General features: G+C 40.1%; 1 protein-coding gene across 1 annotated transcript in view; it reads right to left on the bottom strand.

The window, feature by feature from the left end:
• Positions 1-15383, bottom strand: part of CDH8 (cadherin 8) — a 358896-nt gene that overhangs the window by 144131 nt on the left and 199382 nt on the right. The window contains exons 5-6 of the mRNA XM_024750646.1: positions 8047-8214; positions 84-271 (exon numbers count right to left, since the gene is read on the bottom strand). Coding sequence (XP_024606414.1) covers positions 84-271; positions 8047-8214 — 356 coding nt within the window. The remainder of the gene's footprint in view (positions 1-83; positions 272-8046; positions 8215-15383) is intronic.

Raw genomic sequence — 15383 nt, 5'->3', positions numbered from 1 at the left:
GAAGTCCACCCAACCCCTACCACCTTCAACATTCAAGTTTCAAAGAGGTATTCTGAAGACGAACAAAACCTTCCTGAGCTTACCTTTCTCAGTCTTATAATGCCATCCTGGGCCTGGGCATCAGAAGTGATTTCAAACAGTGCTGTTCCATCTCCATCAATGATGTCATATGACGACTGTGCATTTTCACCAATATCCTGATCATTGGCCTTCACCCTCCCTATGGCAGTGCCAAGAACCACATCTTCTGGTACTGAGAAGTGATACAGACCTTAGGAAAGAGGAGAGACACTGAGCACTGCACATATTCCATTCTTCATTCATTCATCTAACAAATATGTATTGGGCACCTCTTTTGCTCTGGCTACTTCTGTATAGATACTACCAATACAGTGATGGGAAAGACAAAAACCTCCTTTCCACTGTGGAATGTACAGTCTTAAATGAGCCAGAGACAAATGTTCCCAGAAGAAGCAGTGATCTCTCTTTGAAACTCTTCTGAGTTATGGGACTTATTCAACCATATGTTTACCAAGTACATATTTGGAGCAGAGTTATATCAGGATATTAGTGAGTCTATGTGAATGTTCTTTCCAATTTGCTGTATAATCACACTGGCTGCCCTTGGGGATATTCATTGTTGCCCAACATAAAATATTAAGCTAATTTCAGCACAGATAGATGCAATGTGTAACACACTGAAAGTCACTTTTGAAGTTACCTTTATATTTACAGACTTATAGACCATTTTTGATAAAATCCAATTACCAAGCTTCTGCTGTGCCCTGCAGCAAGCTGTTCAGACACATGAAACACTCCTCTTGTTACTAAAATTCTCCTTGCTCTGAAGACCAAAAATCCTACCCTCAAAACTCTCTAGGCAAAATACAGTTACAGTGTATGTGGCTTCCCCTATGGGGGCAGGAAAACGTGTCTATTTAGTGATATTAGTCCCATTTTTATTCAGATCACTTTGGCTGTTGTATTGGTGTCACTCACTTTCACTGATGTATGGGAAGTTGCCAGTACCCCAACCCCGTAACCCCTGGCCACTACCACTTCAGTCACACCTGCCTTACAGCCAACGGCCAACTCTTGCATTTCTTTGCTGAGGGTTTCCTCTGGACTTCAGAACCCGTTTTGTCCATTGCCTGTCAGTCCAGAACTATCAGAAAATTAACACCCCCAGAGAAGCAGCCCTCAAAGGCTCACGCAACTTAGTATATAAAATTCCAGGCTCCTTGCCCTCTCTGGCAGGATAATCTTAAGCTGGTCCTTTTCTTTTGTTTATTTACAGTGCTCCAGAGTTTCCCCAGTGGAATGAAGCTCCAGTCACCCCAGTCATCGCTGGCTTGATAACGCACACTGTCAGCTTTCTACCTCCTCTCGCTCACAATTCTCACTTCCCTGCTGGCGTTTCTTGGGATCATCTCCAATATAAACTACTTATAATCAAATCCTTGTCTCAGCGCCTGTTTGCGGGGAACCCAAACCCAGACAACCAGGAAGTTGTAGTCCCATTGCAACAAGAACAAGGGAAAATAAACATTCGATGAACCATAAACCCAAAAGGAAAAATTATATCTGGAGAACATTAGCTAATTCTAGTTTGAACTCAATCACTGAGTCCCTTGGATAAACTAAGGCTCATTTTCCCCAGTATAACAAGATTACTTTAGATGATGGGCGATGTTTTCTTCTAGAACTAACACACTTTTATTTACTGATGAAGTTAAAGTGTCTCTTGAAATCATAATATTATGTGACCCGGGAACAAAAATGTTTTCCGAACAGTTTTGCTGTAAGAAAGGCACCAAAAATCATCGGTCTAGCACAAGTCTCCCAATACCCTCATAATTGGTGTAATGATTCCATTTCCTTCCAACTTTATATTTCAGATAAAGTTTTCAGATGATTCCTTGAGGTGTGCTTATTAAATAATAAGACAGCAAGGGGCTCACCTTGCTACTAAACCTGCATCAGGAAGCCTTGGGAAACCAAGCCAATGAAACATTTCTTTATCCACTTTTACTCTTCCTACTCTCATCATCCCTTTCAATGGGATCGTAGTTAATCAGTATTACCTCTAAGAAAGGGAACACTTGAAACTTATATGCCACCACTCAATTGAAACAATCATTTTGTGAGAAAGAGGAGTTGCATGTTAGCGCATTAACTATAATGGCAACTGAAAAGAAAACGAAAGAGTCAGGGGAAGGATGCAAGAGATGACTTTTTTTATTTCAGTCATTTGGTTTCAAAGGTTGGCATTGTTGTCTGATTTATGAATGGCCAGATGTGAAAATTCTAAAATTCTTTAAAAAAAAGAAAAAATTTTAACATCATTATTGGAGTATAATTGCTTTACAATGGTGTGTTAGTTTCTGCTTTATAACAAAGTGAATCAGCTATACATATACATATATCCCCATATCTCTTCCCTCTTGCGTCTCCCTCCCTCCACCCCCTCAAGGTGGTCACAAAGCACCAAGCTGATCTCCCTCCTCTCTCTCGCTTTGTCACAGCTTACCCTTCCCCCTCCCCATATCCTCAAGTCCATTCTCTAGTAGGTCTGTGTCTTTATTCCTATCTTACCCCTAGGTTCTTCATGACATTTTTTTCTTCTTAAATTCCATATATATGTGTGAGCATACGGTAATTGTCTCTCTTTTTCTGACTTATTCACTCTGTATGACAGACTAGGTCTATCCACCTCATTACAAATAGGTCAATTTCGTTTCATTTTATGGCTGAGTAATATTCCATTGTATATATGTGCCACATCTTCTTTATCCATTCATCCGATGATGGACACTTAGGTTGTTTCCATCTCTGGGCAATTGTAAATAGAGCTGCAATGAACATTTTGGTACATGAGTCTTTTTGAATTATGGTTTTCTCAGGGTATATGCCCAGTAGTGGGATTGCTGGGTCATAGGGTAGTTCTATTTGTAGTTTTTTCAGGAACCTCCATACTGTTCTCCACAGTGGCTGTATCAATTTACATTCCCACCAACAGTGCAAGAGGGTTCCCTTTTCTCCACACCCTCTCCAGCATTTATTGTTTCTAGATTTTTTGATGATGGCCTTTCTGACTGGTGTGAGATGATATCTCATTGTAGTTTTGATTTGCATTTCTCTAATGATTAGTGATGTTGAGCATTCTTTCATGTGTTTGTCGGCAGTCTGTATATCTTCTTTGGAGAAATGTCTATTTAGGTCTTCTGCCCATTTTTGGATAGTTGATTTTTGCAACTATGTTCATCAGTGATATTGCTCTGTAGTTTTCTTTCCTTGTGACATCTTTGACTGGTTTTGGTATCAGGGTGATGGTGGTCTCGTAGAATGAGTTTGGGAGTGGTCCTCCCTCTGCTATATTTTGGAAGAGTTTGAGAAGGATAGGTGTTAGCTCTTCTCTAAATGTTTGATAGAATTCGCCTGTGAAGCCATCTGGTCCTGGGCTTTTGTTTGTTGGAAGTTTTTAATCACAGTTTCAATTTCAGTGCTTGTGATTGGTCTGTTTATATTTTCTGTTTCTTTCTGGTTCACTCTTGGAAGGCTGCGCTTTTCTAAGAATTTGTCCATTTCTTCCAGGTTGTCTAATTTATTGGCATATAATTGCTTGTATTAATCTCTCATGATATTTTGTATTTTTGCAGTTTAAGTTGTTACTTCTCCTTTTTCACTTCTACTTCTACTGATTTGAGTCTTCTCCCTTTTTTTCTTGATGAGTCTGGCTAATGGTTTATCAATTTTGCTCATCTTCTCAAAGAACCAGCTTTTAGTTTTAGTGATCTTTGCTATGGTTTCCTTCATTTCTTTTTCATTTATTTCTGATCTGATCTTTATGATTGCTTTCTTTCTGCTAACTTTGTGGGGGGTTTTTTTTGCTCTTCTTTCTCTAATTGCTTAGGTGTAAGATTAGGTTGTTTATTTGTGATGTTTCTTGTTTCTTAAGGTAGGATTGTGTTGCTATAAACGTCCCTCTTAGAACTGCTATTGCTGCATCCCATAGGTTTTGGGTCATTGTGTTTTCATTGTCATTTGTTTCTAGGTATTTTTTGATTTCCTCTTTGATTTCATCAGTTGTCTCTTGGTTATTTAGTAGTGTATTGTTTAGCCTCCATGTGTTGGTATTTTTAGTTTTTTTTTTCTTGTAATTGATATCTAGTCTCACAGTGTTATGGTCGGAAAAGATATTTACCCATTCTTCTGCCTCAGTTATTCTGCTACTGATTCCTTCTAGAGAATTTTTCATTTCATTTATGGTGTTGTTCATCATTGTTTGTTTGCTCCTTAGTTCTTCTATGTCCTTGTTAAACGTTTCTTGTATTTTCTCCATTGTAATTCCAAGAGTTTGGATCATCTTTACTATCCTTATTCTGAAATCTTTTTCAGGTAGAAAGCCTATTTCCTCTTCATTTGTTTGGTCTGTTGGGTTTTTACCTTGCTCCTTCATGTGATGTGTGTTTCTCTTTCTTCTCATTTTGCTTAACTTACTGCGTTTGGGGGTCTCCTTTTTGCAGGCTGCAGATTCATAGCTCCTGTTGTTTTTGGTGTCTGCCAGCAGTAGCTAAGGTTGGTTCAGTGGGTTGTGTAGGCTTCCTGTGTAGGGGACTAGTGCCTGTGTTCTGGTGGATGAGGCTGGATCTTGTCTTTCTGGTGGGCAGGTCCGTGTCCAGTGGTGTGTTTTTGGGTGTCTGTGACCTTATTATGATTTTAGGCAGCCTCTCTGCTAATGGTTAGGGTTGTATTCCTGTCTTGCTAGTTGTTTGGCATAGGGTGTCCAGCACTGTAGCTTGCTGGTCGTTGAGTAGAGCTGGGTGTTGGCGTTGAGATGGAGATCTCTGGGAGATTTTTGCCATCTGATATTACGTGGAGCTGGGAGGTCTCTGGTGGACCAATGTCCTGAACTCGGCTCTCCCACCCCAGAGGCACAGGCCTGATGCCCGGCCAGAGCACCAAGACCCTGTCATCCACACGGCTCAGAATAAAATGGAGAAAAAAATAAATAAAGAAAAAAGTTAAATAAAGTTGTTAAACTGAAAAATGAAAAATGATTGTTAAAAATAAAAATTATTTAAAAATTAACAAAAAGAAAGAGAGCAACCAAACCAAAAAACAAATCCACCAATGATAACAAGTGCTAAAAACTATAGTAAAAATAAAAAAAAAACAGATAGAACCCTAAGACAAATGGTAAAAGCAAAGCTATACAGACAAAATCACACACAGAAGCATACACATACACACTCACAAAAAGGGGAAAAGGAAAAAAAAAAAAAATATTTCGTTGCTCCCAAAGTCCACTGCCTCCATTTGGGATGATTCGTTGTCCATTCAGCTATTACACTCATGCAGGGTACATGAAATTGATTGTGGAGATTTAATCTGCTGCTCCTGAGGCTGCTGGGAGAGATTTCCCTTTCTCTTCTTTGTTCGCACAGCTCCTGGGGTTTAGCTTTGGATTTGGCCCCGCCTCTGTGTGTAGGTAACCTGAGGGCATCTGTTCTTCGCTCAGACAGGATGAGGTTAAAGGAGCAGCTGATTAGGGGGCTCTGGCTCACTCCGGCCGCGGGGAGGGAGGGGTACAGAATGCGGGGCAAGCCTGCGGCGGCAGAGCCCAGCATGACGTTGCAACAGCCTGAGGCGCCATGTGTTCTCCCAGGGAAGTTGTCCCGAGATCACGGGACCCTGGCAGTGGCGGGCAGCACAGGCTCCCGGGAGGGGAGGTGTGGATAGTGACCTGCGCTTGCACACAGGCTTCTTGGTAGCTGCAGCAGCAGCGTTAGTGTTTCATGCCCGTCTCTGGTGTCCACTCTGATAGCCATGGCTCGCGCCCATCTCTGGAGCTCGTTTAGGCGGTGCTCTGAACCCCCTCTTCTCGCAAACCCCGAAACAATGGTCTCTTGCCTCTTAGGCAGCTCCAGACTTTCTCCCTGACTCCCTCCCGGCTAGCTGTGGCGCACTAGCCCCTTCAGGCTGTGTTCACGCAGCCAACCCCAGTCCTCTCCCTGGGATCCGACCGAAGCCCCAGCCTCAGCTCCCAGCCCCCCACCCGCCCGGCGGGTGAGCAGACAAGCCTCTCGGGCTGGTTAGTGCTGGCCGGCACCAATCCTCTGTGCGGGAATCTCTGCACTTTGCCCTCCGCACCCCTGTTGCTGCGCCCTCCTCCGTGGCTCTGAAGCTTCCCCCCTGCACACCCCCCGTCTCTGCCAGTGAAGGGGCTTGTAGAGTGTGGAAACCTTTCCTTCTTCACAGCTTCCTCCCAGAAGTCCAAGTCCCTTCCCTATTCTTTTGTCCCTGTTTTTTGTTTTTTGGGTTTTTTTGCCCTACCCAGGTACGTGGAGAGTTTCTTGCCTTTTGGGTGGTCTGAGGTCTTACGCTAGTGTTCATTTGGTGTTCTGTAGGAGTTGTTCCACATGTAGATGTATTTCTGATGTCTCCACGGCTCACTCCTCTGCTATTTTGAAGCTCTACCTCATGCTACCCACAAGGAAAATGTTCCAGTGGATTAAAATCTGAGCCCCCACCTCCAGCTGGAGCCGGCTGTGGTGCTTTTTCCACAGCTGAGTCGGTGAAGCAAAACTGGTCAAGAGGCACTGCTCTCACTCCCACTTTTCCTAAAATTCTTAATGAAATGCATCTTTTCTGTTCTTTCTACCTTGGCATTTTTGCAGAGAAATTCTCCAAGGTACCTCAAATGTGTCACTTTCAAACTGTACCTCTGTCTTTCCCTTCCTCTCTCACTCTCCTTCTCCCTCCCCTCTCTTCTCTCTCTCTGCAAAAACTGGTTTTCCTAAGGTATTTCCTATCCCAGCAAACAGCACTAGCATGCATGTAACCTCTCATGTCAGAAACAGGATAACTCACCTCCTCAACTGAAAATGCAATCTATTCTTAGATTTTTGTTACCATTAGCTCTTAAATATCTAACACCCTTATACACTTTCTCCACTCCCACTGCGACCAACCTTGCTTGCCAGGGCTTCCATCACCTTTTAAATGAATGATTACAAGCACCCCTTACCTGGCTGCAGTGTGGAAAGACACTGGAAGAAGGCCAGATTCCATTTTCTCTGATTTCCCTAGAATCAAATCTTATTACTTAACCTACAAGTTAAAATATTTTAATGACTTCCTAGTGATCTTAGGATAAAAGTCTTGGTACTTAAAATGACCTGCAAATCCAAGGATGGCTAATTCCTGCCTAACTCTCCAGCCTCGTGCTCCAGCTGTAGTGAAATTTTTTCAGTTCTCATCCAGGGCCGTACACCCTTCCTCCTTGGGGCTTTTGGACATCCTTTTCTTCTAGTTGCAATGTCCATCCTCCCTTCCCCAGTTTCACCTTGTTCCAGCTAATTCCTATTCATCATTTATTTCTCTTATTTCAAGATTCTCCATGTCAGAAAGTCCTTCCCAAATCATCTCTCTAATGTCACATTACTTGGATAAATGCACAGAGGGAAAGGGTTCTATGAGAGTACAAGAAAGTTGGCAAATAATGATTGTCTCCTTGATTCATTGATGGTAGCTGCCTACAATGCTGTTGAGAGGTTTCTGGGGCCAAGCACAGCTTTAGTAGGAACGGGTAGAGTCAGTGATCACTGATGTCCCGCCAGCCACAGGAAGGAGGAGTGTCTATTTTGCAGCAAGTGTACTGTATATCTGCCTTCCCCACCTCAGGCTCTAGAGATTTAGTTTCTTTTATACAAGTGGAACTATTGATAGAACAATATCTGAGGTGCATTTCAATCATTCTCTTGAGTTTTCTTAATGGGAGGTACCATGCAATAGAGAAATAAGCACAAATCTTGCAGCCAGACTTGCTGGTTCTAATTCTCAGCTCCATTGTTTACTTTATGCTTAATATTCAGAAATGTTCTTAAATTCTTTGAAATCTGTAAAGTGAGGATACATTTAGTACCAAAGTGATAGAAGAGTTCACAGTTTTCCATATATATGAATTACCATACCTTGCACATAATAAGCACTCAGTGATTGCTATCAGTTTTAGATGCTCACCAGCGTGGGGAATTCACTTACTCTGGGCAAATTTTGGAGGACTGTCATTCACGTCAGTGAGGGTCACTGTAAGTGTTGTGGTTCCAGATAGGCCACCCGAGTGTCCACCCATATCTTTGGCTTGGATAACAACCAGGTACTCCTCCTTGGCTTCTCTGTCCATATTGGGAAGGGCAGTTTTTATAATTGCTGAGGGGAAAAAAAATGGGAGAATGACTTTTAGCCGGACAGCTCATTCAAAAATCAATGTGTGAATCACACACACACACACACACACACACACACACACACACACACACAGAAACACACACATGCATACATCAGGACCCCACTCAGATAAGTTTCTCTTTTCTCTTGACATTTAGCTGGTGTGCATCTCTGATGTCAACGCTGAGAAAGACTGTAGTCATAGACAGTAGTGGATAACTTGCAAAAATACATTTTATAATGTACAAAAAAAAGAACTTGCGAATATATACATCAGAAAGTAAGCTGAATGGCATACTCTTGCCTACCAAATTAAAGTATAAATCATAACATAGCTTCATCTACTCAGGAAAATCCTGGAAGTGAAAGAATCCTACAATTTATCACAGACTCCAATTCCTCTACAAGAGAAGTAAATACACAAATAGCTAGAAGGCTCTGAGGTCAAAGATAAATCATTCTGAGGCTCACAAATACATCAGAGAGATGAAAGAAATAAATGCATTATTAGAATCAACTCAGACAAATAAAATGCCAATCAGAGTTAATATAGGCAAGTGTCTAAATCTTAAGGCATTGTTCAACTACATTTATATTTTAATTGTTTAGTTACATCATGACTATAGTAAAAGTAATAAATATTTTAGAGAAATGGGAAGATATAGAAAAGAGAAAAGGGAGTAAACATAAAATCATATAAAATAACATAATATCAGTGCTAAAATGTTAGTATTTTTTCCGACATATTTTCAGGGTTTCATCTTCTGCTTCTCTGTGTGTCACTAGTAATTTAATATTCTTATTAAAGATTCAAAAGCTTCTTAGATATTCCTGATGATATTTTGAAAAATCTTTATTTAGCCCTCTCCCTACCCTCATACCTCTTTTCATGGATACTGCTAATACTTTGATGTGTATATTTTCACATGTATACGCATACAAATGTGCACATGAACATTTAACCACAAATGTGATCACAGTATAGTCATTGCTCTGAGACTTTCTTTTTTCACACAATGGATATCTTTGAGATCTTGTCAACGGTTAGAGGCCCAACTCATTACTTCTTATAGCTGTATAATTTTTCATTGAATTAATGTACTATGAGTAACTTGGGCATTCCCATATTAACCGATGTTGCTATTTTTCCCATTTCAAATAACCATCCACATATCTTATTATGATGATACTATATTTTTCTGTGCCCTGCAGTTTTACTTAACTCTATGCCATAAGATGCCCACCCCATATTACTAAAAGCCCATAACAGAAGTGTTTGTCACTAGTCCAGAATATCCCTATTGAATGAATGTGTTACCTCTCTGGACCAAGTGAAGGAAAATTCTCTGCATTGAAGACAATTTGCCCCTCACTTCTAACCTCAGGGACATCATAAATGTTCAATTCAAACTGAAGATGAGTGAATCGCTTGGTCATGTCTGAAGTTGTAATCCTGTGGTTTTGGACTCATATGCTCTAATTATATCATCTGTCTGTAAAAGGTTTGCAAGGATTTCAAGTCCCTGAATCATTCAAGTATCAGCCGAGGCACAAGAGTGCCCAGGGAAATCTAATCCACCCAGTCAGTGAGCAGGCTCTGGGAAAAGTTGTGAGTTCTTATGCACTTTCTTCAACCTTGAAGCCACCTTTATATCAGAGCTTCCCATTCAGGGAGCACTCAACTGGATAACGCTGCCTATTTGGAAGTATGGATAGTAACATACTGATATCTTTCAATACAGTGATTTCTTTCAGGATTTGACCATATTGTAATATAAGTCAATAGGTCATACATATATGGTTATAAACAAAAAGCTGAAAGAAGAGAAAAACAGAAATATAGCAATCATTCTGATTTGGATCACTGTGAGGCATTGCTGAGGAGAAAATAAACATCTAGGCAAAAGACAGTAAAAACAACAATAAGAAAACCTCATTAACAGCATGACAAGATGCCAACACGGTTACTCCGCTATGGATGTATATTTTCATGACTCAGAATCTTCAGTATGGGCCCAATTCCAGTAAGAAGGATCAGAAAACAGTTCTACCCCCATGCTAGTAACATGAGTAACTTGTAGTTTGTAAAGTTTAGGTACCACCACAATTTAAGGTCATCATGAATTAAAGCCATCCATTGGACTTTGGAATTTGATGTAGAGCTTCTAATAATCACAGAAAAGCGATATAATTCCTCAAGGGAGGCAGCAACTGTTTTCAAAGAAGTTGATGGATTAAGGTCTACACATTAATCCTCTTAGGTTACTTCAGTGGAAGAATTTTTACAGCTTCCTCAGAGTCAGAGAAGACTGGTATGTATTATTCTCCTCATTTATTTTAATATATCATGAGAATGTAAATTAAGAAAAAAAAACTGTGATGTCTCTCAGACACATGGAATTAAAATAGTTTTGAAGCTCATTTGAAAATAGCATACTTGGGTCAGTGTCTGTGAGTTGTATCAGAATATGAGTGAAGCATCATGACAGAGGGCCTTGCTTTAATGGGACAAGAAGAGCTCCCTGGGTTTCCACCTATTACAGAAATGTTGGTGTCCTCCACCATCAAGGTATACAGCTCCCTACTACCTACGATGCACATCTGTTGACAAGTTAGAGTCCCCTTATAAATGCTCCCACCTATTGAAGTCAAGCAAGTTTGGTTTCTCATATTATCCTCACACTTAAGAGCTTTGTGATCATGAACACATTATTAAACCCACCAGGGCTCACCTCCCCTGTTAAATGGAGATAATAATCAGCCTCTCATCAAGGGGATTCTAAGACTATGTGAGATAAATCATGCAAAGTTCTTGTCACACAGTAGTTACCCAACCGTACTGTCTCCCCTCCCCTTCTGGCTTCCCAAACAGAATTTAATGCTTATCTGGATACTGGATCGAGTGCTGAACACTTGCCAGCTGCTCTTCCACATCCACTCTCCAGCATTCTGCACCTACTTTTGGTGTGGGAGAGTGGCCGCTATGGATGGACTTACTTGCTGGCTTTGTGTTAGACTCCACCAATGCACACTACTACCCCAGGAGATAGGGAGGCTCAATCACATGCTTGGCCATCTACGGTTTCTATCTTGGGATAACACTAGAGCAAAACTCTGGTGTCTGTTAGTGCCTCCTTCCCTGGCTCCTTCAGGTCTAGGAATGATATTAGCACTTCTGCTGCTGGCCTTGTGGGGCTTCCCTATTCCTTAATGGGCTCTCTTAACCTGGCCATACTTTTCTCAGTACTTCCCTCATTAAACTCTCCTGAATCACCCCACTCCTGCCAGGACCCTAAAAGATATGGTTCGGATATTGGTTCTTTAGCCACGTGTCAAACATGTTTCCACCATGTCATTCTTACATCTACAGATCAAAAGTTCATCAATGTCATCGCATATAGCTGTCTAAAGGACTGCTCCTTGAGACGGCAAGACAGGTATTTGGTTCCTTATCTGTAACATGAGAATAATACGTATACAGTGAAGTGAGTTGCTCACAATGACCCATCTGGGAAGCTGCACACCTGGGAGGTTTCACACCTTCTTCTTTTATTGTACAACATTGAGAGTAGGTTTCCTGATATTTTAAGGTTAAGTGGGGAGTGTCTCCCATGTCCTTAGGGTGTGCCACACACGTAACTGGCTTCAGTACAAACTGTAATGAACAGCTTTTGCTTTGCCTGAGCCCATTGCCTTACAACTAGCAGCAACTCATTAAAAAATCCAAGACATAGTTTCTGGAACATTTTTCCTGCTACCTTGTGCCCATAAAAGCAGGATAAGAAAAACCACAAGTGCCTTTGGTCCTTCTATTCTTCTCCTTGTGTTGGGGCATATCTATACATGTTACTTAACTTTTTAAATTCCTATACAAAAGACAGATCATTTCACGGGCATAGATACGGCAAGATGTTAATAAACTCCTAAAACAGAAGCTTAAAAACTGCCTTAAACTTTCTTCCCACTTCTTCTACCCTGAATTATTTGCTTTGGCCCACATATTCTCCCAAGTTATTAGTAGCTTTAAGCTATTTCTTTTGTGGACAAGAGAAGGACTTCTATGTTTTAATAATTGTTTGGTATTAAATATCACCAAATACAGAAGAGAAAATATAGTAATAAGTGATTTTCCCTCTCTGATTTGAGAAGTCACAACTTTTGAACTATGAAGACTAAAATGTGACTATAATCCTCAATTAAATGGCACTTTTATCCATTTTCACCTGTGATTTTAAGAAGACAGAGAAAAGATCCTTATACCCTTTTTGCCAAAGTAAACTAATTTAAAACAACTTTTGATGGTGCTCATTTTAAATAGCTTCCCATCTCCCAAGAAATAGACTGTGTTCCTCTTTTTCAAAGTAGTGGTCAAGCAAAAGTAGTGTCCACGTCTCCCCATGTGCTTATAGTCACACATCCTCAATGCCCAACAATGTGTTCACAAGCTTAAATATTATGTTTAAACCTCCATTACACCAAATTGGCAACAAATCAGAGTTATCAATTTTTTGGCGAGTAGTATACAACATGCTTTCTTCAGGGGCAGTTAGTATGGTAAATAACCTCACAAAAAAGAAAACAGCATATGACTTGGAGTTGATACAACGAAAACTGTTAAGAGATTTTGTCTTTGGCTTTTGTAAACTTTCCACTCAGGAAGGGGTCTAGGGCTGACTTAGTTAGACACCTTAAATAGTTGCCTTTGGAAAAAATCACAGAACTTCCCTGGGACACATTTTTTTTTCCTTGAAAATAGGAGGCTCTAACATTTCCAGTGGAAGAAAAATCCACAATTGATGTTCAGAAGGATGAGCCTGTCCTGCTGAATCCTGGATCACATTAACTGCAAAGTAGACTCAGAAATGGGAAATGTAAACTATTAAATTCTAGAAGTGTTTCCCTGGAACTCCATTTTGAAAATCTAATCTAATCAGAAAATTCAATTAATGAGACTAGTCCATTCTCTGTGAATTGAATTCAATGGAGATTTTGAACCTGGCACTGGGAGTAGGGTTGGGAAGGTATGAGATCGGAGGTGAACCCTGGCAGGAGGATTAACTGGGGAAAGAGGGAATCGTCTTGCTCTGAAGCTGGCATTCACCACCCTACTGTGAATAGACCAATGTGCTTGATTCTCCTGTATTTAAAAGACATGGTTTCATCTTAACTGTATTCAATCACATGGAGATTTCGCTTGTGCAGAAGTTTAAGAATTTAAATCCTAGCCTGGCCTAAGTTCCTCCCAAGTACTAAACAGCTATTCCTTATGTCTCATCATTCAGGGAGTACTTCTTATTAGAATTCAGTCATCTCAAAAATTTTAAAGTTGACTCTTTATTTTTTTCTTCCCATTGTCTTTGGTATTATCATTTGAGAAGCATTTTGTATCCGTCACAAAGACTTCCTTTTATAATTTCTGTGATATCACCAGATTGAGAGGCTTCATGAGAAAGGCAAGGAGATGCTGATTAACTCCTTTGTCATTCTGAAGGCTGATTACTGTAATTCACTCTTTGTGGGTCTCCCAGATTGTGCTGTTCAAAGACTGCAGTTGATACAAAATGCTGTGCTAAACTCCTATTTGAATAAGACTTGTTGAACACATTATCCTAGTTATGAAAAAACGAGCTCTGTTATTCCCCCAAACTCTTGCCAATATAACGTGCAATTATCATCTTACGATCTCTGAAAAAGAGTCTTTCAATTATGAGGTTAAGTGGTACAAATTCATCAGGGAAAAATTCTTTTGGGGGGTCATATCCTACACCCATACTTTCTGTTACTTATGGAATTTGTACTACATGCTGCCAGTTATGAGGGGTGAAGGGTAGACAACCAAAGACCCTTCAATGCATGCCCACCTTATCACTGAATAATAGCTTTGATACAATAACTTCAATAATGCCATATCCGCACAGATACATTGCAAAGGAGAAAGTGAAACATTAGAAAACTGTTCAACCTTTATAGGGTTCAGAAAAAACTGCATTTACCTTTCTTTGTGACCAATAACTTATCAATTAGATAGGTGATAGACAGGTAGATAGGTAGACAGAGAGAATGGTCTGGATTTGGAGAAACTAGATTTCTCAGATATCTCTGGTGCTTTTGCAAAATATAACATAATTAGAAAGCTAATGTGTTTATGTATCAGGAATCAAAAGCTTGTTTAGATACTCTGACCTGGTATTTTTAAAACTAAGAACATATTCCAAGGAAATGACACATTTCTTTTCTCCTAACCCCTCAAATTTTCGGATTAAGATATTCACTTTTTTGTATGGTATTTTTAAAAAGGCAAGTAATTTAAATATGTAACAATGGGAAATATTAAATTAGCAGTTAAGGTTGTAATGATTAAATGCATAAAATATTAAGCAGATATAAAAATTCATGGCCAAGATGCACATGAAAGAATGCTCAACATCATTAATCACTAGAGAAATGCAAATCAAAACTACAATGAGGTATCACCTCTCACCAGTTAAAACAGGCATCATCAGAAAATCTACAAACAACAAATGCTGGAGAGGGTGAGGAGAAAAGGGAACCCTCTTGCACTGTTGGTGGGAATGTAAATTGATACAGCCACTATGGAGAACAGTATGGAGGTTCCTTAAAAAACTAAAAATAGAATTACCATATGATCCAACAATCCCACTACTGGGCATACACCCAGAGAAAACCATAATTCGAAAAGACACATGCACCCCAGTGTCCACTGCAGCACTATTTACAATAGCCAGGTCATGGAAGCAACCTAAATGCCCATTGACAGATGAACAGATAAAGAAGATGTGGTACATATATACAATGGAATATTACTCAGCCATAAAAAGGAACGAAATTGGGTCATTTGTTGAGACGTGGATGGATCTAGAGACTGTCATACAGAGTGAAGTAAGTCAAAAAGAGAAAAGCAAATATCGTATATTAACGCATATAAGTGGAACCTAGAAAAATGGTACAGATGAACCAGTTTGCAGGGCAGAAGTTGAGACACAGAAGTAGAGAAAAAACATATGGACACCAAGGGGGAAAGTGGCGGGGGTGGTGGTGGTGTGATGAATTGGGCGATTGGGATTGACAGGTATACACTGATGTGTATATAATTGATGACTAATAAGAACCTGCTGTATAAAATAAATAAA

This window comes from Neophocaena asiaeorientalis, unplaced genomic scaffold (genome assembly GCF_003031525.2).
Source record: "Neophocaena asiaeorientalis asiaeorientalis breed wild unplaced genomic scaffold, Neophocaena_asiaeorientalis_V1.1 scaffold470, whole genome shotgun sequence".
Lineage (NCBI taxonomy): Eukaryota > Metazoa > Chordata > Mammalia > Artiodactyla > Phocoenidae > Neophocaena > Neophocaena asiaeorientalis.
Note: the sequence above shows the minus strand (reverse complement) of the source record. Positions and strands in the feature narration are given on the sequence as shown.